Raw genomic sequence first — 24,266 nt, forward strand, 5'->3', positions numbered from 1 at the left:
TACTCCCCAAACAGGTCAGCCTGACCCTGCCGTGGGCCCACAGGATCTATTTCAGCCTTGAGCCCCTCTTTTGGAAAATGGGGCTTGGATTGGACAATGCCTCAGGGCCCTACCCACTCTGTGCTGGGAACTTCAGATTGAAGCCCAGGACAAAGTCAGGAGGGCCTGAAGGGGGGTGACTTTGTTCCCCAGAAGGAGGTGGCAGGTGGTCCCCTACCATGTCACTCAGCACATTGGTGAGGACAGTTGCCTTGACCACAGAGGGATGGATCCCCAATGTGCGCAACACACACTTGTGAGTGTGTATGTGTGCAGTCATGTGAGGCTGAGTGCTGGGTTGAAATGTTCACTGGCATATTCTAATATATGGCCTTGTGTGGGCTCATTTCCAGTTGCCATTGAGTCAATTCCAATTCATGGTGACTCCATGTTTGTCAGAGTGAAACTGTGCTCCACAGGGTTTTCCATGGCTGAGTTTTTGGAAGTAGATCGCCAGGCCTTTCTTCCGAGGTGTCTCTGGGTAGGCTTGAACCTCCGGCCTTTGAGTTAGCAGCCGAGCACATTCACCTTTGAACCACCCAGGGACTCCATACAGGTTCATCCTATTGCCGTTCAGTCAATTGTGACTCATAGCGACACTATAGGACAGAGTAGAACTGCCCCATAGGGTTTCCATGGCTATAAACCTTTACGGATGCAGACTGCCACATCTTTCTCCACATCTACTCCTGTGGAGTAGCTGGTGGATTCGAAGCGCCGACGTTTCAGTTAACAGCTGAGTGCTTAACCACTGTACTGCCAGGGCTCCTGCAGGTTTAGAAAGGGGTTTATACGCTTGTTGAATAAATGAACGTATTTGTGGGAAGAGACAAGCTATGCTCCTGGGGGATCTTGCTGTGGGACTACGCTGGTCATTAGACAGTTTGCCAAAAAAAATCCAGTTCATGGACAGAATGCTTGTGAATGTCAGTTTTTCCTCCGTTGATTGTCCTTTGCCTTTAGGTCCTGCAGAAAGCTCATACATAGCTAAATGTGTACAAGGAGCAAGTGGACGTGAACCAAGAATTGCAGGAACAACTGGCAGCGCCAGCTTGCACAGCTTGCTGGTTCCTGGACACACACACTTGTTCTTGCAATCGTTCTCTCCCTGTGTTCAGCAGTCATGTTGCTCCTAGGGAGATTGTTTTCATGTGACAAGAGTCCGTATGTGTCAGTCTCTCACGTTCCAGTTGTCCATGTTTTCTCTGCTTCCCCACCTCCTGTTCCTTCCCAAACCCACTGGAAGCTGTCTCTTTCCCCAAACATGGCCCCAAAATGGCTCTCTGAGGTCCCCAACAGCCCCTTGTTGCTAAATCTGCACTCTCCTCAGATTACTTGATACCTCAGCACCATTTGACCCAGCTGACCAGGGTGTTTCTCAAAACCTTGTCCACGTGTGGCTTCTAGGGTATCTCAGGTACCTAGGGCTGCTGTAACAGAAATACCACAAGTGTCCGGTTTTAAAGAACAGAAGGTTATTTTCTCACTGTTCAGGAGGCTGAAGTCCAAATCAAGGCTCTTTCTGTAGGCTGTGGGGGCAGATCCTTGTCTTCTGGCATTCCTTGGCGCCTTGGCAATCTTCATATGGCATCTATCTTCCCCCTATTTGTGCTTGCTTCTGTGTCTGTTGTTGTTGGTAGTTGCTGTTCAGTCAGTTCGGACTCATGGCAACCCCATGTGTGCAGAGCAGAACTGTACTCCATAGATTTTTCAAAGCTATGACCTTTCAGAAGCAGATTGGCAGGCTTGTCTTCAGAAGTGCCTCTGGGTGGGTTTGAACTGCCAAACACTTAACTGTTTGCACCACCCAGGGAGTCCTCCTTCTGTGTCTAATCTGCCCTAACTCAGAAGTGACTTTTTGGTTTAGGACAACCCCTATACTGATATGGCCTCATTAACATAACAAAGAAAACCCTGTTCCCAAACGGGGTTGCGTCCACAAGTATAGGGTTAGGATTCCAGTTCATATTTTGACGGGGTGAAACAATTCAGTCCATCACATGAAGCACCTGCTTTTCTGCTCATCCTTTGATCCCTGCCGCAGCTCTTAGTTCTCTTTATTGACCCCTCTTCCTCTGCCAGGTCCCTGAGTGGCACAAATGGTTTGTGCTCAACTACTAACCTAAAGGTTGACAGTTCAAATTCACTCTGTGGCTCCAATGAAGAAAGGCCTGGCAAACTGCTTCCAAAAAGATTACAGCCAAGAAAACCCTATGAAGGAGTGTGACTCTGTAACACATGCTGTTGCCACAATATAGAATTGACTAGACCGCACAGGTTTGGTTTTCTTCTTCTGCCCTCCTTTAAATGTTGGTGCTCCTCTGGATTCTGCCCTAGGTCTCTTCTCCCTCTCTAACATCCTCTCTTTGGCGAGTACTTTCACTGGCACGGCTAGCAAGGCAGGCAGAGAGCCAGCCATATCGCTCCTTCCAGGCAGTTATGCCAGCGTCCTGGTCATTACGCCTGGACTTCTCTGGCCTGTGAACAGCCTCTCCTCCCAAGGAAGGTGCCATCCCACCTGGAAGGACTCAAGAAATGGCCTTGTTTGTCCCAGAGCTCAAGCCAAGTGTGGCCCAGCCCGAGGAGAGCAAAGAAGCTCATGCAGAAAAAGGCCCTGCTGGGGGCCTGGGGAGGGGGTGCGGACGCGGGGCTTCATCGCAGCTCCCCAGGGCAGGGTAGCAGGGTGGTGCAGGCTTCCCTCCTGGCAGCAGGAACTTCTAAGACCAAAGGTGCAGGTTTTAAAAGAGAGAGGAGGTGACATTGTCAGATTTGCATCTTAGGAAGGTAACGGTCTGCATTTTTGGTGAGTGAGTTGGGGAAAGATGACAGTGGCCTTGTTCAGGGAGTTGGTGACAGCGATGCCAAACAGCGGAAGGACAGGGAACTCTTGGGGAAATAAAGTTGGAGGGCTACGTGATGGGTTGGAGATGAGAAGGTGGAGGGAAAAGAAGTGTCAAAGATGCCTGCTGGGTTCTGGGCTTGCATTGACGGGTGACAGGCTGCTCGTGGAGTTCGGGAAGGAGGCCAGGCCCCAGGGCTGGGCAGGCGCTCTCTGTGTGCTTCAGGCCTCCGCTCCAACTGCTGCCTCTGAGCCACCTCACACCCAACCTGCACAGACTGAACTTGGCATCTTCCCTCCAGAACTGCTCCTCCCGCTGGGAGCCTTTGCAATGTGAGACACCGCTAACCACCCAGGCTGCTGGCCGCAGGAAGGTCTGGGGGAGGCCACAGTCAGGTGAGAAGACAGGAAGTGGTTCGTGTGGGTGCCAAGCCCAGGAGCACAAATAGGACAGGAGTCACCAATCAGGGGGACACACAGACTGCCATGGTCCTGGGAGGAGGCGGGCAGTGGGCAGGAAGGAGGATGAGATGAGCAGAGGGCCAAGACGCTTTGGGGCTGGAGTGTATCTGCCTCCTCTCTCACTCGCAGGAGCCGAGAAAGCAGCTCTCATCAGCTCCAAAGTTTGGGGCCTTTCACTAGGGCTGTAGCAGCCCCACCCTCAAAAATTATTTTTGGAAGTGGTATAAGTTCCTAGTTGGCTGTTGAGATGATTCTGACTCATGGCGACCCCTGTGCGTCAGAGTAGAACTGTGCTCTATATGGTTGTGTTTTTTAAACTTGTGTGTGTGTGTGTGTGTGTGTGTGTGGTAAACGCATAGGTAAGAAAATATTTGCCATCAACAATCTTCACAAGTTAAAGCCTAGTGACATTAAAATGTTCATCATGTTGTTCAAACATCACCATTCCATGGGATTTTCTTTTTTTAATTATTTATTTTATTTAGTTAGTTTTGTTGTTGAGAATACACACAGCAGAACATACACCAGTTCAACAGGGTTTTCAATGGCTGATCGTTCAGAAGTAGATAGCCAGGCCTTTCTTCAGGGCACCTCTGGGTAGACTTGAACCTCCAACATTTTGTAACCGCTTGTACCACCCAGGGACTCTGTACCACCCAGCGTTTTGTAATTACAACCTTGTGACCCACGTGAGCAATACCTGCTTCCTCTGCTACACCCCAATCTCCACAACAGCAGGGAAGATGAACTTTTCAAACATTCGGAGAATCTCAACCTCACTAAAAATGAGAGGCACCTCCGGTTCATAAGGAGACCCTGGGATCTGGCTGCTCCTGCTCAGGGAGAGGAATAGGTCATATGACCAGGGTCTCTGGACCTGCTGCCTGGGTTGGGGTACTCCAGCCCAGAAAGTCCCCCACCCATCCCTACTGCAATTTTAACAGCGCCTCTGAGCCCCAGGACAGGGAGATTCTGACACAAAACTCAGCCACGACTGCATTTCCCTGGTTCAGCAACACTACCCCTCCTCTGTATGAACCCCGACCGTACCCAAATCACTCCTACCAAGTTCAAGGGGCTCGAGGACACCTGAGGGTTCACTGAGTAAATTAGGGTTCGTGACAGACTGTGATGCAACCATTAAAAACGATACGTGTGCCGAGTGTAAAGCCATGAGAAAAGGCTTACGATATAATGTGAGATGAAAAAGCAAGAGGCAATATTTTACGGACAATAAAACCCTAATTGAGTTAGGAAGGCATAGGAAAAAAGGATGAAAAGCAATGCTCCAAAATGTAACAGTGATGTTTCTGAGAAGTAGGGTGGCTTTTTTTTTTTTTCTTTTTTGTTGTTGTTAGTTGCTGTCAAGTTGGCTCCAACTCCTGACCACCCCAAGTATACCAGAGCAAAAGGCTGCCGGTCCTGTAGCATCGTCATGATTGTTGGTATGTTTGAAATCCCCGGTTGTGGCCATCGTGTCGGCCTATCTCACTGAGGGTTTCCCTCATCTTTGCTAGCCTCCGCTTTACCAAACATGATGTCCTTCTCCAGCCGTTGGCCCCTTCTGATGACATGTCCAAAGTAAGCAAGTCAAAGTTTCAGACTATATTCTGTGATCCACAGGGCTTTCATTAGCTAATATTCACAAGTAGACCTCCAGGCCTTCCTTCCTAGTCTGTCTTAATCTGGAAGCTCCGCTGAAACCTGTCCACCATAGGTGACCCTGCTGACACTGAAATATCGGTGGCATAGCTTCCAGCATCATAGCAACATGCAAGTCACCACAGTATGGCAAAGTGACAGACAGGTAGTGGATTTTCATCTTTACTATTTCAATAATTGAATGGAGACATTTTCAGTAGGCACCCTGAAGTGGCTAACTCTCTGCCTCAGTCTCCCAGAATCCCCCACAACCAAGGTGACTATACCATTTATAGTCCAAACCAAGACAATTTTCAGAGTAAAAGGAGACTCTGGCACAACAGTTGTAAACCAGGCCTGGGCCAGGCAAACAAGAACGTATGGTCACTTGGCCCCAAACCAATCCCAGCTGCACCTCCTCCTCCCTCCTCTCTCCCCTGTGGGTTCTGTGACCTGAACTGACACAGCCACTTTGTGGTGGGGGTGAGAGTCAAACTCAGGCCAGCTTGCTCTCTGCTCTTAACCACTTGGACGGAAAGGCAGCTGTGAACAGCATACAATGCACAACTGCTGTGCCCAGACTCTATGATGCTCAATGCATTAAGTGTTGATTAGTTGCTTTTGTTAGCTTCTTCCAAGTTGGGTTCCGACTCATGGCGACTCCATGCACGATGGAACTAAACGTTTTCCTGTCCTGTGCCACCCCCATGATTGGATGCGGATAGGACTGTCGTGACCCATAGGGTTTTCATTGATTTTTGGAAGTAGATTTCGTGGCCTTTCTCCGTAGTCTGCAAGCTCCACTGAAATCTGTTTAGCATCATAGCAACACACAAACCACCAACAGAGGGGCCGGTGGCTGCACTTGAGGTGCGTTGGCTGGGAATTGAACCAGGGTTAAAGGGGGAACTGTTTGGGAATATCCGTCTTCCTTGATAGAAAAACTCTGGGTCTATGTCACCCGAAAATATTTAAGATGTTAGTAGGACTGTTGTTTGGAGCAGCCAGTGAGCCAAGAGGATTGTTAACTTCAAACAGGACTGGGAATGCCCATGCCCTTAGCTAGGGCCATCCTGGAGACTCTGCAAAGAGCACGAGGGCACGGAGAACACAAAAACTCTGTGGGACTTGGTTCTAGGAGCTAAGATAGGTAATTTACATCCTGGAATTTTACAACTCACTGGAAAAGCCTGATGATTCCCATTTTATAGGTGAAGAGACTAGGACTCAGGGGGTGAGGGGACTTGCCTCAGAATCCTACCTGGCTGACTCAGGAGCCCATTGTTTGGACCAGGAGAGAATCTGGCTTTGCCCATCTTGGCTCAGCGTAGAGTAGGAACTTAACTAATGTACTTAAGAATGGATGGACAGACTGGTGACTGGCTGGCTAGCTAGCTGGATGGGTGGGTGGATGGATAGATGGGGTGGGTGGGTGGATGGACACACGCATGAATGGATGGATGTACAGATGGTTGGCTAGCTAGCCAGGTGAATGGATGGGTAGATAGATGGATAAAAGAATGGATCTATAAATGCAGATCGGTGGCTCGCTGGCTGGCAAATGTATGGACAAATAGATGTTGGACAAGTGGGTCGATAATCAGATGCATGGATGGTTTGACAATTTTAGGCAAGTTACTCAGACAGTTGCCCAAGATAGCTCTTGAATGAAACCCACACTGCTGGACCTGATTAAATCCTTAATCCTTTCTCATCTCTATGGCTCTGGGCCCCAACTCAGGCCCTGCAATAAAAGAGGAAGGAGCTTCCCCAAAGGCTCCCTAAGACCCAGCTCTGCATTTCAGAAACTGTACACACCTTGTGTTATTATCAGCCCCCCAATCTAGTGCCTTGACTGGCATATATTCCCCCTCCCTCCATTCCATCACCACCCAAGTCCGCTGCCCAAGCATCCCCTGGATGCATCTTCTCCTCCCTATCCCTCCTCTTCCCAGCTTAGCTCAGACCTCATTATCTCTCATCTGGGCCATTCCATCAGCTTCTCAACTGGTTTTTCTGCTTCCAGACTCGCTTCCTCTGACGCATTCCCTGACCCCACTTCAGATGGATTGTCCTAAAATATAGATTAGGCCCTTCTCCAGCTTGTCAGTGGCTCCATGGCCCCTTAGGCTCACACTCTGGATCCCTGGCCAGGCATTAGAGACCCTCCATGATTCAACATGACACAGCCTCTCTGGGTTTATCTCCTGTTGTTTCCTCCATCATACGCTCCCTTTCCCTGGGATGCTGCCCTGGAGCACAGACAGACACACAGATGCACAGATGCATGACAAGCCGCAGGGAGTTTGAGTCACTCCCTGGGGAGTACTGTCAGGTCAAGAATGAGAGGACTCTCTTTAGGGACCCTGGGAGCAAATGGCCTGAGTGGTGGCAGGTCTCTGCTGGGGGCGTAGGGGATGTGCCTGCCCCTTCACTGGGTGGTGGTTCAGGCTGTGTGTCCATGTGGGGGAGAGAGGGCCTGACCACAGACTCCCCCTGCAGAGCTGACGATTAGCAATTAACCGGGAGGAATCTCAGGGTGAGGTTAATCGAGGAACAGAGGGAGGGCAGCTACGGTTCTAGGGACTTTGCCCTTGACCCGAGGGTATAAAGAGGAGGGTCCCACCCCTTCCTCGGGCCCCTGGGGTTTTCTTGAGCAGCTGAGCAGGAGCTGAAACACAGAAGCCCAAGGTGAGCCAGAGCCCCCATGTCCCAACCCCATCCCCAGCTCTTAGTAGGAAACAGCCCATTATCCCCACCAGAAGTCCTCAGTCCCAGCTCCCTCAGCCAGTCTCCCCTCTGTCCTGCCTGGGTGCCTCCCATTCCTGCCCCTGTAACACCTCAGCCCCAGCCCAGCCTGGCTCACTGCCCCAGGGTGAAAAAAAACTGCTGTCCCAGGGCTTGGAATTCAGCTGTGCCCCCATCCCAACAGTCAAGTACCCCTGGGATAATGTGGGGGTGCTGAGACAGACTAGCAGCAACCCATCCCAACAGCCGAGGATCCTCAGACAATATTGGGGGTGCTGAGGCAGACCAGAGGCACCCCCACCACAATAGCCAAGGACCCCAGGACAGTGCTGAGTAGCTTAGAGCAAGCCTGGGTCTTCCCAGACTTGGTGGCAAGGTGAAGCCCCTCCTTACTGAAATTACCCCTGGTCTGAGCCTCATTCACAGAAGGGCCTTAGGTGTTCGTTTGGTGCCGCCAGGGTAGGAGGTGGATGAGAAAGGAATGTCAGTTGTGAGAGGAACCTAGGAACTTGGGATCCAGGCCATTGGGCCCTCCACCATGTCGGTGTCATGTGTGTGGCTATGAGTGTGTGCCCAGGAGCAGCCAGGTGGCTTCTCCCTGCTCTCAGGATAGGCAAAAAACTCTACCCACCTGCCCCAGCCCTGGTCTACACCTTCAACCTCTTCCAACTCACCTTGTTCCCTTGCCCCCAACCACATGGCAGTTCTCCGTTCCTGAACGGAGCCTGCTGCTTCCTCCCACAGGGGTTTGGCACACAAACCTCTCCTCCTCCTCATCCAGCTAACCGCAACTCTCTTTTGATCTCAGATAATTGTCTCTTTCTCAGGGAAGACTCTCCTCCCCCAAGAGCTGTCACTGCCAACACCACAGGGCACTTGGGGCACTCTAGGGGCATCCTGTATCTTTCGTTATCACACGGTCCCATTGCCATTTTCCACTCATTTGAGGGATTCTTTGACTTAGATCAGTCTCTCCCGCTAGGCTTTGAGCTTTCTGAGGGAAGACTTCTGTCTGACTTTAATCCCCACTGTACCCCATAAACCATTGAATGGTGCAAACAGTTAATGTGCTCAGCTGCTAACTGAAAGGTTGGAGGTTCAAGTCCACCCAGAGGCACCTCAGAAGAAAGGCCTGGCAATCTACTTCTGAAAAGCCACCCACTGAGTACCCTGTAGAGCACAGTTCTACTGCGATGCATATGCAGTCACCATGGGTCGAAGTCAACTCTATAGCAACTGGGGGGTTGGTTGGTTGCACATGCATCTAGCTCAGCACCTGGACTAGAATAGAGAATAAGTACTTGCTGCATGAATGAATGCCCAAATCTGTGGTGTTTGTGAGTGGTTATGCGTGCGAATCCCTGTGTTCCTGCGGAAGCGTGGCTGAATGTGTGTGTGTCCAGGACACACAGTTGTCACTCAGTGTTCTGCACGCAGGCCCCACGGTGTGTGCCCAGGATGATGTCCTATGGTGAGAGACTGGGGAGCCCAGCTGTCTCCCCGCTCCCCGTCCGCGGGGGACATGTGATGCATGGGGCAGCCTTTGCCTATGTGCCTAGCCCACAGGGTGAGTGCTACCCTGTCCTACTCCACCCCGCGGGTTTGGCTTGCCCACAGCTGCCTTCATCCAGGTCACACCTGTGCCGTTCCACATGCCCACCTCCCCAGGATCCTGGGGCCTTTGGGACTCCTGACTAGCCTCCCTCCCCAGTCCTGCACAGGATCCCAGGGACCTCCGCCTATGCCTTCCCCAGCCTGGGCCCCGTGGCCCTCGCCGAGCACAGCTGCCCTTACGGGGAGGTCCTGGAGCTCCATGATCCGCTGCCTGCCAAGCCGGCCCTGGAGGAGGAGCAGAAGCCAGGTAGGCCAGGCACAGGCTGGCTGTCCCGACCCATGACTGGTGCTCACAGCTGCCTGTCTCCAGAGCCTGGGTTGGCCCAGAGGCTCCGCCAGGCCAGCACCACACTGCTCAAGGTGCCACTGATGCTGGCCTTCCTCTACCTCTTCGTCTGCTCCCTGGATGTGCTCAGCTCAGCCTTCCAGCTGGCTGGAGGTAGGACTGTGTGGAGGGGCCAGGGCAGGGTTCCTGAAGGGCATCCATGGATGCTGGCTCCTGCTTTCCAGGGAAGGTGGCTGGTGACATCTTCAAGGACAACGCCATCCTCTCCAACCCAGTGGCTGGGCTGGTGGTGGGCATCCTGGTGACCGTGCTGGTGCAGAGTTCTAGCACTTCTACCTCTATCATCGTCAGCATGGTCTCCTCCGGCTGTGAGTCAGCCCATAGGGCCAGGAGACAGTTGAGTGTGTGTGTGGGGTGCCGTGGCTGCTGGACAAGGGGCTGGGGACAGGAGGCAGGAATGGCAGCAGGGGTGGGGTGGGGAGCTGGGGGGCAGGTGCAGGGACAGGGGGCTGGGGGCAGCTGTGGGGACAGGGGACGGAAGCAGGAGTGGAAGCAGGGGGCCAGGAGCAAAGTGCAGGGATTCAGCATCTTCCACTCTGTCCCCTCAGCATGGCCAGGTGTCTGAGCCAGGAGGTTGCCCTCAGGAGCAGAGAAAGGTGATAACTAGGACATACGCTCCCCAAGAATGTCCACCTTCATATGGCCACTCATTGTATCAGTCAGCGTTCTACCAGAGAAACACAACCAGTAGGAGGTATATGTTAAGAGATTTATTACAAGGAATTGGCATACATGATTGTGATTGGCTACACAAGTCTAAAATTCATAGGGCAGACTGTCAGGAAGGCAGGCTCACACTCTGGGGCAGGAGCTGACGCTGCAGTCTATGGGAGAAATGTCTTCTCTATCAGGGACCCATCAGCTCTACTTTTAAGGCCTTCAACTGATGGGATGAGGCCCACCCAGATCACAGAGGTTGATCTCCTTTACTTAAAGTCACTTGAGTGTAGACGTTACCCACATCCACAAAAACCTTCACAGCAGCACAGATGAGTGTTGGATTGAAACGCTGGGTGCTACAGGCCTACAAATTAACACAAAGCTGACCATTGCGCTCACATCCAAGTGTGCACGCAGCACACATACGTGTTTGCAATATGTACTCATGTATGCATGTGCACACACCTTAGTATAGGTACGTGTGCATATCTGTTCACATGTGTGCACAGGTTCACATAAATACACAGCTCTCACTGCCACGCACCTGTGATGTCAGGGCTGGCAGTCAGCAGGGATGCCCGCTGGGGGCTGGGGCATGGGCAGTGCCTCTGGAAGGCACTGTTGTGGGAGCAGGAGCTAGGGGACCCCACCCAGTTAGTTAAGAGGTCCCCTCTTCCACCAGTACTGGAGGTGAGCTCTGCCATCCCCATCATCATGGGCTCCAACATTGGCACCTCCGTCACCAACACCATTGTGGCCCTAATGCAGGCGGGGGACAGGACTGACTTCCGGCGGTGAGAGGGTGGGAAGGTGGGGGCCTTGGGCTTGCTGGGGGAGGGTGGCACTGCCCCTCCTTTGCCTGGATGCCAGGAGCCCCTAGGGCCAACACACTCTGGCTCCGGGCTGCCCTGCCATGTGGCCTCCCTGCCCAGGGCCTTTGCGGGGGCCACAGTACACGACTGCTTTAACTGGCTGTCAGTGCTGGTCCTACTGCCCCTGGAGGCTGCCACCGGCTACCTGCACCATGTCAGTCGGCTTGTGGTGGCCTCCTTCAACATCTGTGGCGGCCGAGATGCCCCAGACCTGCTCAAGATCATCACGGAGCCCTTCACTAAGCTCATCATCCAGGTGGGGGCTGGGGCAGGGCTGGGGGGTGGTAAGTGGGAGGTGGGTGGATGTCTCTCACCCTCACTCCTCCCATCCACATCTTGCCCCAGCTGGACAAGTCTGTCATTACCAGCATTGCCACTGGTGACGAGTCCCTGAGGAACCACAGCCTCATTCGGACCTGGTGCCACCCAGACCTCCTGGAGGTGAGTCCCAGGCCTGGCCTCCTGGTAAAAGGACACATTCTGCACACAGCTGATGGTTGCTTTCATCGTCCATTCAAAATACTCCAGCTATACCTTGGGTTTATTTAGCTGGGAGAGGGTGAATACGTGACACTTTTATTGTGATTCTGTGCTATGGCTGACGTTGCAAACCCTCATAGCCTCACACCCTATTGTAGGCCACCAATACCCATCAAATACAGGCGGCAGATAATTGATCTAGCCCAGCAGTTCTCAAAATGGGGTTCCACAGCAGCAGCATTAGTACCACCTGGGAACATGTCAGAGACGCAAATTATTGGGCCCTTCCCTAGACTTGGAGTTCCTTAGTGGTGCAAACGATTAATCCATTCAGCTGCTAACAGAAAGTTTGGAGGTTCAAGTCCACCCAGAGGAACCTCGGAAGAAAGGCCTGTCAATCTCCTTCCCAAAAATCAGCTGTTGAAAACCCTACAGAGCACAGTTTTACCCTGACACACGTGGGGTACCCACGAGTCAGAACTGACTTGACAGCATCTGGTACAGCAACTCTGGGGATGGGGCCCAGCAGCCTACATTTCAACAAGCCCTCCAGGTCTGCTCCATGCTCAAGTTTGAGAACCACTGATCTAGCTCCACCCTGTGGTTTCACAGGTAGGGAAATAGGCTCAGAGTGGTTAAGGAACTTGCCAGAGCTTGTCCTACAGTGCCAGGGGCTGAGGACAGATCTTGCAGTCTAGGGTTCTTCCCTCTCCCCTGGGGTACCAGGGTTAGTGACTGTAGTGTGCCTCGTTTTGGGGTCCAGGAAATGTGGGGGTGGAGTGTTACAAGAACACTAAGGAAAATAGGAAGAACAGGAAACTGACTCAAAGAGATCTGGAAAACTGCCTGTCGGGAGAAGAGACAACAGTAGCTCATGGTGCCGGCATCTGGGTCTCCATACCTTCAGCCCGTCACGGGCGTGAGTTTCTGCTGCTTCCTGTCCTCTACTGCCCAAGAGAAGACCTGTTTGGATGGGTCAGGCACTCAAGTCTCCACGAGAGAATGCCTCCAGGGAATGCCCATCACACCAGGCTAACAAGGAAGCAGGCAATTAGCACACTTTCTCACTCTGCCCTGAAAAGGAAAATGCCTCATCAAAATCATAATCCAGAATATTTGCTTCTCCTTAATTATTGCGCTCAAAAATTAATTCTGTTTAGAACAAGACACAAGGAAATTCGAACCTCAAGCACAAGCATGAGCCTCTCCCCCTTACCCTCGCCACTTGCTGTTGCTGTTAACTGCCTTCGAGTGAGCCCTGACTCAAGGAATCAATGAAACTCTGCCCAGTCCTGCACCATCCCCCTAGACTGGACCATTGTGATCCACAGGGTTTTCACTGGCTCATTTTTAGTAGATCACCAGGCCTTTCTTCCTGGTTCATCTTAGTCTGGCAGCTCTGCTGAAACCAGTTCAGCATCATAGTAACACACAAGCCTCCACTGACAGACAGGTGGTGGGTGTGCCTGAGGGGCATTGGCTGAGAATCGAACCCAGGTCTCCCTCGTGGAAGATAAGAATCCTACCACTGCGCCACCACTGCCCCCTTATCTTGGTGTGAACAGAACAAACCTTTCCATTCGCCCTACAATCCCTCTTTGCATCCTCAGTGGTTCACAGCTCCAGCTCAGCCACTCTGAGTCTTCAGAGCTTGACATCAAAAAGCGCCGGCATACAGCTTTTCTCCAGACTTTGTTATTTTCTAACACATTAGCCATCTTCTCGGAAGCCCTCTGAGCATTCTCTGATCTCTCTGGGTTGCTAAGATCTTCTGTACTTGATAGCAAAATGTGAACAAAATTTGCCCTTCATAAAAAACAAGCCATGAAAGGGAGATCCTCAGCCATGAGTCACGTCCTCTGAAGGCCCCTGCCCCTGACCTGCAGCTGTGTCCAGCAGGACTCAATGACTAAGAGGACTTTCAACATGCACCAACTAACTGAGTTCAGTCCTTACGCCTCTCTGGTGAGGTGCACATGAAGGTCCTGTTTCACAGCAGGAAGCAGGCTGCCCAGGCACTCAGCTGGGGCTGCCCCCACAGTTTAGCCAAGGCTTCAGCCGCCACTTGCCTGGGCACCACCTTCTCAACCCCACTCTACAGGGAAACCCTTTCCTTCATGACAGTGTCCAGGTCGGATTCCCTTGGCACGGAGAGTGGCTGGTGGGGGGATCAGAGCTCCCTGTTCTCACCATTCCCCTGGAGCACGCACTGGGGGCTTCTCCTGCACTGAAGACTCATATACTCCTTGGGCCACGGAGTCTCCCTGTGCTTCCTTCCAGCCTGATTTCCTTGCCTCCAGCTTTCAGCAAACCGGACCCAACCTTGCCCAAAACAGTGGAGGACTGGGAGGTTTCAGGCTTTCCAGAAAAGGAAAATCAAATGCAGTTTCAGGTTTCAAGTACTTTTTGACGCTCAGGGGGCCTGTCATTGACCTGGAGGTTGCCTTCTTGTATGGTCACACTGTAGACTGTCAACCACACCCACCTGGCTTAAACAAGCATCTTTTGAGGACTTGAAACCTGGAAAGCAGGGATTATCCCATCCCCATTTTACAGGTGAGGGAACTGAGGCTCAGAGACTTACAGGGGCTTACCCAAGTCCATGCTGTTGAGGTCGGATGCAAACCCTGGTGGAGCCCATGCTCCTGAGTCCCAATCTTGCTGCCTCTTCCAGACGCCAGCTTGGTTTCCCACCACACCCGTTTATTCCATTCCCTGCTCTGCTTGTCAGCCCTCACCCATATGGCTACCATAGCCACCCCCGAAGGCTTCCAGGGGCAGTGGGTGGGACTCTAAGACCAATTTCCTCTCTTTGCCACGAGAGGGCGCTGTCGGCACAGAGTTCCTCCTCTCCTTCCAGGCGGACAAAGACGCCGGAGCTCCCCTTCTTCCGAAGGGAAAACTGTTTTGCAGGTCCACATTCCCTGCGTTTCTCCCCAGGGCAAGAATTCTTAAAGTTGACACTGTTCCACAAACTTAATTACCTCCTTCAGTTCCCAGAGGTGCCTCCTTAATTCCCTGCAGATGCTTAAATCCCAATTCTCTTCCAAGATGCCTGGCAACTACCCGCTGGGGAGAGGTGGGCAGCATTATGGACGTCATGCTGCAGAAGAGGAAGTGAAGGCCCAGAGAAGGTCCAAGGTCACACAGCTGGGCAGTGGCTGAACTGGAATTTGAGCCCTGGGCTGCCTGAGGTTCTCTGTTCTCTTTTCACAGAGCTCACCCATCCACCCAGGAAGGGACAGGCACATCACTGGGATATGCCCCCCACCCTGGAGCTTCCAGCTCTCTTATCTTGGCTGTGCCTCTATCCTCTTTCTCCACCCTGGAAGAAAGCCCCAGGGCTGCCTGGTCCTTCCCTTCAGCATCACCGCCCACCCAAGCCTGCTCTCTGCTGCCTCTACGCTCCTCTCTGGGCTTTAAGAGCCTCTAGACACCCTGTCGCTAGGAGTCGGAATCCACTCAACAGCAATGGGTTTGGTTTGGTTTTTTAGACACCTTGTGGGCTCATCAGGGTCATATGCCCCAGGCAGGAAGGCCAAGGTTCCAAACCCCAGAGGACTTAGCCATTAGCGTTGCCCTGCCCCTAACTCTGCCAGCCCTGAGTGGGGACCTCGGCAAGTTTCTCTCCCTCTTCTAGTCTCCCCAGGGTACCACAGACCCTCCCCCAGGAGACCCCTGGGCCCAGCTCAGGGCAGATCATGGGAACAGGCTGGGTCAGGCACCCACTTATCTAAAGAGTCATCTGCCCCTCCAGGGTTGCAGGCTGGGGATCCCCAGGAAGGTACCCAACAGGTATGTCTCTACTTGGGACACGTTTTCAGCAACCCTAATGTTGGCCCAACTGGGGGTTCCAGAGAATCCTGGGAAGACACTGTTCCTGACCTAGGAAGTCAATCTCACACACACACACACACAGCCTTCCCACCATGTGATCCTGGATGGGCCAGGGAGGGAGAGGACCTAATCCTTACTTAAAGACACAATTTACTGAAGGCTTGTCGTGAGCCAGGCCCCATGGGGAGTCCCTCACAGCCATTTTCTCCTGTTACCTTTACAACAACTCTGTTATTATCCCCACTTTAGAGAAAACAGAGTCTGAGAGGTGACATGACTTGCCTAAGGTAGTTGGGACAAGAAGTGGATTTGAACTCAGCTCTGCCTGGCAGCAGGCGCCTGGCTCTCTCCCTGACATGGGGGTGGGGAGGCAGTTCCCCTCGCCCTACCAGCCTGGTTTTCCAGTCTAACCCGTCAGAGCTCTTTTCTCTTGGTTTCTCTGCCTGCAATTCAGGCAGGGATTGATGGTGCCCCAAGGCCTTGGTGTGTGAGCTGGGAGCACCCAGGAGCACATTAGCCCACTCAAGGGAGCACGTCCCACTGAAATAAACCCTTGTTTTACAGCCAGACTCCAAAACAGTTCTTATCTCCAATCATTGAAGTGTTTTAAAAAGACACGGTTTAGAACAAAACATAAAGGAACTGTAAACAGCCAAGTGCCAACACCCAATAGCAGGCCTACTCTCAGCACCAGGGAGGCCCAAGAGTTCTGGGATGTGGGCTGACAGGAAGAGGGCCATGACCTATAGCAGCCCCACAACCTGTTGCTGCGAAGTCGGTTCCAACTCATGGCAACCCCATGTATATCGGAATAGAACTGCTACATAGGATTTTCAATGGCAATAATCTTACGGAGGCTGAGAGCTCGGCTGCTAACTAAAAGCTTGGCTGTTTGAATCCACCAGCTGCTCCTTGGAAACCCTATGGGGTAGTTCTACTCTGTTCCATAGGGTCACTATGAGTCGGGGTCGACTCGATGGCAACAGGTTTGGTTTTTCTTTGGTCTTTATTTATTTATTTTTTTAATCTTATGCAAGTAGATAACCAGACCTTTCTTCTAAAGCACTGCTGAATGGACTCAAACCAGCAACCTTTAGGTTAGTAGCCAAGCACAAACCACTCGCATCACCCAGATACCAGCCCCAAGAAGAGTCCAAAAGCCAGTTGCCATCTAGACGATTCCAACTCATGATACCACCATGAGTGTTAGAGCAGAACTGTGCTCCGGAGGGTTTTCAATGGTTGGTTTTCCAGAGGTAGGTCACCAGGCCTTTCTTCTGAGGTACCTCTAGGTAGACTTGAGCCACCAATCTTTTGATTAACAGTTGAGCACATTAACTGTTTGCACCACCTAGGCACTCCCCGAGAAGCAGCAGAATACGGTGAATGCCAGGGACAAGAAGTAGCCCCTGTATTTTATCTGGTGCCCTGGCAGCTCTGGCTGGGCATGAGGCCTTGGGGGGCGACTGCCTCTCTCTGAGGCTCAGTCCTCTTTTGTGAGACAGCAAGGATGCAGTGGGGACCAGACCACCAAGCCAGGCCACTTATGCTTTCTCCTTTCCCAGCGCTGGAAGGCTGCTAGGCTCCTGGGGGGAGGTAAGGAGCCTGGCACTGCATTTAAAAAATAACTTGTTAACCCACTGAAGTTAGTGGTGTACAGGCAGGACTGGGCTGCTTCTGATTGGCCTTCAGAGGACTGTAAAGTATGTCTCAAAGTGGTTGCCAGCATTTACAAATTGGGAGAGTTTATCTAAAACTTCAGCGTTTGGAATTCTCCTGTGACCTGGACAATTTGGCATTCTGGCTGAGTTCCTGGACAGTGACAGCAGCCTGGACTGAATAGCTGCTGTCCCTACAGGCCCAGTACCCTTGCTCCAGTCGGCCAGGTCCCCACCCCCTCCATAATCCAGCCTGAGCCACTCATTTGTTACCTGCTTGGCTCTGTGGCCTTTTGAATTGGGGGGCCTCTCCGGGCAGCCCCTTCACTTCACTAACAGTAGGTGAGGGGGGAAGAGACATGGGGGCTGGGCCCCCTCACCACTATCTGACCTCTCTGGATAAGGAACTGAGCAAGGGGAGAATGGAGCCTGGGCAGAGGACAAGGAAAGGAAGCTGGGGAGGGGCAGGAGGCCAACAAAGGGTTGGATCATAAAAGATGAGGCAAGGGACAGCTTTCAGAAAAAGAGGGACATGGTCAGCAAAATTGGGCTTGGCTCCTAATGCCCCTGAGAGGTGGGGGAAACAAGGACAAGAGACCACTGGGTTTGGTAAGCGGGAGGCCTCTGCCCGCCTGGAGTGCAGGTCAGTGACTGATGGGGAAAGTACTGAGGCCCATGATAGCCAGACCCTTGTGTACTGGGCACCTTCATCCACAGTTCTTCATCAAAGGAAGGCAGGGCACCGTCCATGGTCATCTCCACCGTACCCCCCCCCTTAGTCCTAAACCCAGCCTGTTTTCCTAAATTATCTAAAGTCACCTCCTCTTCATCTAGGCTCACACCTCCACGCCCAGTGTAGAGGCCAACAGTAGCTGGCATCTTGGAAATGCCACCATGGAGAAATGTAAGTGCCTGCTGTGTGGGGGTGCTGAGCCTGGGAAGGGCAGGGCTTAGGGAGGACCACTCGCTGTCGACCAGCCCAGCTCCCAGGCTTGGGGCTTAAGGTGAGGCCTTAGGCTCAGAGTCCAAAGGAGTGGCAAAGATGAGGGGCTGGGATCTGGGTGTGGGAGTCAGTGCTCAGCAGCTTGACACCCCACCTCCCACAGGCAACCACATCTTTGTGGACACGGGGCTGCCTGACTTGGCTGTGGGGCTCATTCTGCTGGCTGGCTCCCTGGTGCTCCTGTGCACCTGCCTCATCCTCCTTGTCAAGATGCTCAACTCCCTGCTCAAGGGCCAGGTGGCCAAGATCATTCAGAAGGTTATAAACACCGGTGAGCATTGGGCAGTGGGTGGGCACAGAACCCTTCCAGATCTCACTGAGTCCTGCCATTGCCTTGCTGTGTGATCTGGGCAAGACCCTGCCATCTCTGAGCCTCAGTTTTCCCATCTGACCAAAGAAGGGCTTGGGCCAGGTGATTTCTGAGGCTCTTGAGGTGGTGACAGCTGGGGGATCTGTGGTTGCCTCTGGCTGTGGTTTCATTCTAGCTGGTGTCTCTAAGATCCTCAGAAAAAGTTCGATTCAATCAACAAATATTCATTAAGCCCTTGCCATTGTGTGCCAAGCAGGAGTCCCTGGTTTGTGCAAATGGTTAACACGGTTGGCTGCTAACTAAAAGGTTGGAGGTTTGAGTCTACCCAGAGGCATCTTGGCAAAAAGGCCTGGTCATCTACTTCTGAAAAATTAGCCATTGAAAACCCTATGGAGCACAGTTCTACTCTGACACACATGGGGTCACCATGAGTTGGAGCTGACTCGAGGGCAACTGGTAAGTGGTGTGTGCCAAGGACGGTGTAGTGCCAGTGATACAAAGGTGGGCCAAATCAAGGTGGATCTTGCCCTCAGGGGGCTCACAGCAAAGTCAGAACCTTTGGGCAAGCAAAAATAAGTGAACGAGCTGGATAAATTTAGAGAAAGCGAGAGGTAGCTGCCAAGGAGAAAGCATCACATGGCAACACAAGAGAGCACAGAAGAGGCAGCTTTCCATGGGCCTCAGAGGCCTCTCTGGGGAGGTGACACTGGAGCAGGGCCTAAAATGAGAAGTAGTGGAGACATGGGTGAGGAACATTCTAGACTGTGGAAAGAGCACATGCAAAGGCTCAGAGGCTGGAGCCCACTTGGCAGGTGTGTGACTGGAGCACAGCCAGCGATGGGGAGAGAGGAGGGGGGCGTCAGATAGGTCACAGGGAATGGAGCCAGATTATGGGGCTTCATAAGCTGGGCTCAGAGCCTGGACTTTATTAAGAGTATGAGGAGCACTCGAGGCAGGAGAGTGACACCATTTTAAGCTCCACTTTGAGTGTTTGGGACGCTGGCTGGCACAGGGAGAGGCTGCACGGCAAAGGCTGGGAGAAGAAATCTCCACAGGGCTGCGTGAGTGCAGAGAAGGGCAGAGGGTCAGGGCAGGCTTCCAGTGGAAGTGTTATCTGCCCTGAGCCCTGAGGATACTGTATCCACGAGCTGAGCAGGACATTCCTGGCAAAGGGAATGGCCTGAGGAAAGGCAAGGTAGCATGATGGAACCAGGCTAAGAAGGGCCTTTATCCAAGATTGAAGAGGGAAATGGATGCTCTGTCATTGACAGTGGAATGCCAAGGTCCTATGTGGAAGCTGGTCCCCACATACCCGCTCCCCAGGAAGGGCCCCTGCCCCTTGCCCAATGCCCACACTGACCAGGCCTGCTGCAATGGGCTCTCGTTGCAGACTTTCCCGTCCCCTTTACCTGGGTCACAGGCTACTTTGCCATGGTGGTGGGCGCAGGCATGACCTTCGTTGTCCAAAGCAGTTCCGTGTTCACCTCCGCCATCACGCCGCTCATCGGTGAGTGCCCATGCTGGGGTGTGGCTGAAGTGGGGAGCTGGGGAGGATAGTATAAGCTCTCCCTCTGCCCCTCAGGCCTGGGTGTGATCAGCATCGAGCGAGCCTACCCTCTCACGCTGGGCTCCAACATTGGCACCACCACCACCGCCATCCTGGCTGCTCTGGCCAGCCCCAGGGAGAAGCTGCCGAGTGCCTTCCAGGTGCAGGGGGCAGGGGCAGAGGCAAGGATGGGCCTGGGACTGTGGCGTGGGGCCACAAATATTTACTGACTGCTTACTGGGTGCTACCCACTATGCCAGGCTGTAAGCAAAGTGCACCTCAGTTTCCCTAAAAAAAAAAAAAACAGTTGCCTTTGAGGGGATTCTGACTCATGGCGACCACATGTATGTCAGAGTAGAAGTGTGTTCTATAGGGATTTCAGTGGTTGATTTTTCAGAAGTAGATCACCAGGCCTTTCTTCTGAGGCACTTCTGGGTGGGTCAACCCTCCAAACTTTCAGTTAACGGCTGAGCGCATTAACCATTTGCACCACTCAAGGAGACATTAAATAGTCACACCAATAAACAAGTGCATGTCTGACTGACACTATGAAGAAGAGGTGCTATAGGAGGGGGCCTGGCCCAGCCTGGGGGATCGAGGATGAGCAGGGTAGGGGTTAACTAAGAGATGGGGAACAGCCCTCTAGGCAAGGGACAGGCTCTAGGAGCAAGGGCGTATAACTGACAAGGAAGGGGCAGGTGGGTGCAGACCAGACATCAGCCCTAGGTAGAGACTTCCCTGCTGCTCAGACCATGTAGGCCCTCTATTATCTATTCCCCTTTGGCCTGACTTGGGAGCTAGGGCCTGTGCCCACCTCGGTCCTCTGCTCACTCCTGTGCAGATTGCCCTCTGCCACTTCTTCTTCAACATCTCAGGCATCCTGTTGTGGTATCCAGTGCCCTGCACACGCCTGCCCATCCGCATGGCCAAGGCACTGGGTAAACGCACTGCCAAGTACCGCTGGTTTGCCGTCCTCTATCTCCTCGTGTGCTTCCTGCTGCTACCCTCGCTGGTATTCGGTATCTCCATGGCAGGCTGGCAGGCCATGGTGGGTGTGGGCGCTCCCTTTGGGGCCCTGCTGGCCTTCATGGGACTCGTCAGCTTCCTGCAGAGCCGCAGCCCGGGGCACCTGCCCAAGTGGCTGCAGACATGGGACTTTCTGCCACACTGGATGCACTCCCTAAAGCCCCTGGACCACTTCATCACCCGCGCCACCCTGTGCTGTGCCAGGCCCGAGCCCCGTTCGCCCCCGATGCCCAGAAGGGTCTTCCTGGAGGAGCTGCCCCCTGCCACGCCCTCTCCCCACCTAGCGCAGCCTGCTCACCACACTGCCACTCGCCTCTAGGGGGGAAGCCTGCACACAGTACCCAGCATGGACAAGCAGAGGGGCTTGTGTGTGCATGTCTGTGCCCATCTGGGTGTGTGTCTGCCCTTATGCAGGTCCACAGAGGTCTGGGCTTGTAGGCATGTTTGGGGTGAGTCTGTGTCATTGTGCAGAAGTGTGGGTGCTTGTACTTGTGTATACACGTGAACCCCCTGTGCATGTGCACAACTGCACCTGAACGAGGCAGGGTGCACATTGCAGGGCACCTGGAGATGATTTTGAGTCCCTTGTACAGGTGACTGGAGGCCTCTGCTGTGCCCTCATGTCCACACAAGGGGCTGGGCAGCAGTCAGGGCTGGTCTGAGTACTGCGGGGCTGTGCTCGTGCATACATGTGGGTGCCTGAGTGACGGACTGAATTCTCCAGGCATTCTTTCCTCCATAACACCACTTCTTCTCACCCTCATCCAGGTGTTCTGCACCACTGGCTACAACCCCTTTCCCGAACATTGCCTGATGAAAAAATAAAAAGAATTAAACTCTCATCATGCACGTGAGAGTCTTTTTGCTCTCCACCTACAGGGGAGGGCAAGACTTGGCTGGGGGTCCAGCAGCACCCTCTCCCCTTTCAAAGACACCCTACAACAATAGCCAGCCCTGCCTGGCCAGTGCAGTCTTACTCTTACAGGATCAGGTCCTGCAAGCTCTTCCCAGCTCTCCAACTGATCCTGCCTTAACAAGACCAATCCACAATCAAACTCCCCAGAACCCCCCAGGGCCTGAGTTGCCCTAAGGCAAGCGTAAGGACTGTCTGCTCACCTCCACTCATGACTTCCCTCACTCTTACCCACTGCCCCTTGCTGGGATAAGATCAGTACTCCAGAAAATGAGTGATAGGTGGGGGCTTGTCAGGGCCACTGGGGAAAGGGGCGAGGAGGGTGATGGGCAAAAGGGCTGATCCCTGGGTCCCAGCACAAGGGGGCAGAGACCAGATACCCTGCCATCCACCTCTGGGCAATAAACTACGCCTCACTTAAACTTAACCAAGTTCTTCAATTCCCTCTCCATAGGGTCCTGGATCTAAGCTCCTGCCTCCGGTCCAGGGATTTCTCTAGGGGAGGAAGGGGGCAGGATGGCTGTAGGACCCCAGGCCCAGAGTATAACGGTCTTGGACATGCGCCCTCCAGGCTGGCCTCCTCCTTTGAAGCATGTGGGGGGAGGGATGGAGCCCTGGTGGTGCAGTGGTGAAGAGTGCACCTGCTAACCAAAAGGCAGTTCTAATCCAGCAGCTGCAACTTGGAAATCCTATGGGGCAATTCTGCTCTGTCCTGTAGGATGGCTAGGAGTCGGAATCGACTCCAGGGCAATGGGTTTTTGTTTTTGTTTTGGCAGGGGGAGATGCAGGGGCCTAGGAGCCGCAGGTCAGCTCTCCCAGCTACCAGCCCCGCCATGTCATCCCCTCACAACCCTTGCTTGTGCTTCCTTCAGCCAAATGGAGAGGGTGGGAAGTACTGGCCTCCAGGCAGACTCTCTGACCCTACAGGCTCTAGCAGATGTATATGCGGGGAGAGGTGGAGGGGAAGGTGGGGAGACAGAAGGGAAGGGACTCCTTTTACTGTTCCTCATGCACAGACATTTCTGAATTTTTGTGGGAAAAGGCGCTAAGGCCTGGGTTACAGAGTGTGAGGACAAGGCCCACACCCTTGGACTACTCCTCAGCTGGAGCACCCCTACGGCCCTGGGAAGGACCCGAAGAGCAAGAGAGTCAAGCTAAGTGCCTCTGCAGGGCACCCAGGGATGGGAGGGCAGCGCCTAGAGCACACGAGGCTGGGCAGCATTTGAACACATAATTCCAGCCCCACCAGGCAATCCTTCAGAAAGAATCTCCCCTAAACCGGTTTCTCATCACAACTCTCCACGTGCAAAGGATGGATGACCCAATCGCGCCCGGGTTAGTTTATTCGGGCCACACCGCGTGGTGCCGTGGCTGCCTCGCTACGTGCCCTGCGTTCGCATCCCCCGGAGCAGCTCGTGCACGGTCTTGTTGAGGATGCCCCCGTGCACACCGCGCCGGCCCATGAGCACGAGGAGCGCGCGTGGTGTGTGGCCCACGCAGACGGCGCGCCCATCCCGGCACTTGGTGCGCGCATCCAGCACGCCATCATCCTCCGCCAGCAAGTGATCGCGGATGACACAGCAGCGGCGGCCCCCAACGCTCAGGCCGGTCTTTAGGAAGGTGTTCCTGTCTGGCCCAGTGAGCACGCCCACCTCCTGCGGTGAGATGGCCGCCAGCAGGCCCCCTGGCCGCGATGCCCAGACACAGCGATTGTCCGAGTGGCCTACAATGGCCACGTCGTCGATGCGCTGGTCCCGCAGCACCGCACTGATGTAGCCCTTCCAGTCACCCATCCTGGCTGAGCGCGTCCTCCGCCTTGCACTCCCAAGGGATGTGCGGCTGCGCAGCACGCTTGGAACGCCCGAGGCGCTGTGACGAAGGGGGGGAGGCTGTGACGTGAAGGCCAGCGATATCACAGACTGGAGAATGTATGTGGGGGTGAGGGAAAGGCGTTCGCATCTTATACCTAGTGATGTTATAAAGTTAGCTTGTAGAGGGAATCGTTTAAGAAAAAAAAAAAAAGTTTAAGAGTCCAGCTTAAATGGTCCACAAAGCTCAGTACACATGGGTTTAAGAACAAAAAGTGAGGTGCTGAGGTCTGGGCGGCAGGACCCCTCTCCCTGTAAGAGTGCCATTCAACCCCTAGACTGTGGTTCTCAAACGTTACCAAGCCTTAGAATCCCCTGGAAGGCTGTGAAAGAGATTGCTAGACCCCACCCTAGAGTTTCAGATTCAGTCGGATGGGGTGTGGCCCCACGGTTGCATTTCTAGC

The 24,266-nt window shown here is 53.4% G+C and overlaps 2 protein-coding genes across 2 annotated transcripts; one reads left to right on the forward strand and one right to left on the reverse strand.

Moving 5' to 3' along the window:
* The first annotated feature begins 7,632 nt into the window (after positions 1 to 7,632).
* On the forward strand, positions 7,633 to 21,400 carry SLC34A1 (solute carrier family 34 member 1). The gene is made up of 13 exons (XM_049858977.1): positions 7,633 to 7,672; positions 9,167 to 9,296; positions 9,441 to 9,590; positions 9,654 to 9,782; positions 9,854 to 9,997; positions 11,032 to 11,143; positions 11,282 to 11,477; positions 11,567 to 11,662; positions 18,031 to 18,100; positions 18,303 to 18,470; positions 19,900 to 20,016; positions 20,092 to 20,216; positions 20,897 to 21,400. Exons 2-13 carry the CDS (start codon positions 9,188 to 9,190, stop codon positions 21,398 to 21,400), a joined length of 1,920 nt encoding a protein of 639 aa, XP_049714934.1. The 5' UTR covers positions 7,633 to 7,672; positions 9,167 to 9,187.
* Positions 21,401 to 23,373: 1,973 nt separating this feature from the next.
* On the reverse strand, positions 23,374 to 23,787 carry PFN3 (profilin 3). The gene has a single exon (XM_049858989.1). The coding sequence runs from the start codon at positions 23,785 to 23,787 to the stop codon at positions 23,374 to 23,376; it is 414 nt and encodes a 137-aa protein (XP_049714946.1).
* Between the last annotated feature and the right edge of the window lie 479 nt (positions 23,788 to 24,266).

This window comes from Elephas maximus, chromosome 2, assembly GCF_024166365.1.
Source record: "Elephas maximus indicus isolate mEleMax1 chromosome 2, mEleMax1 primary haplotype, whole genome shotgun sequence".
Lineage (NCBI taxonomy): Eukaryota > Metazoa > Chordata > Mammalia > Proboscidea > Elephantidae > Elephas > Elephas maximus.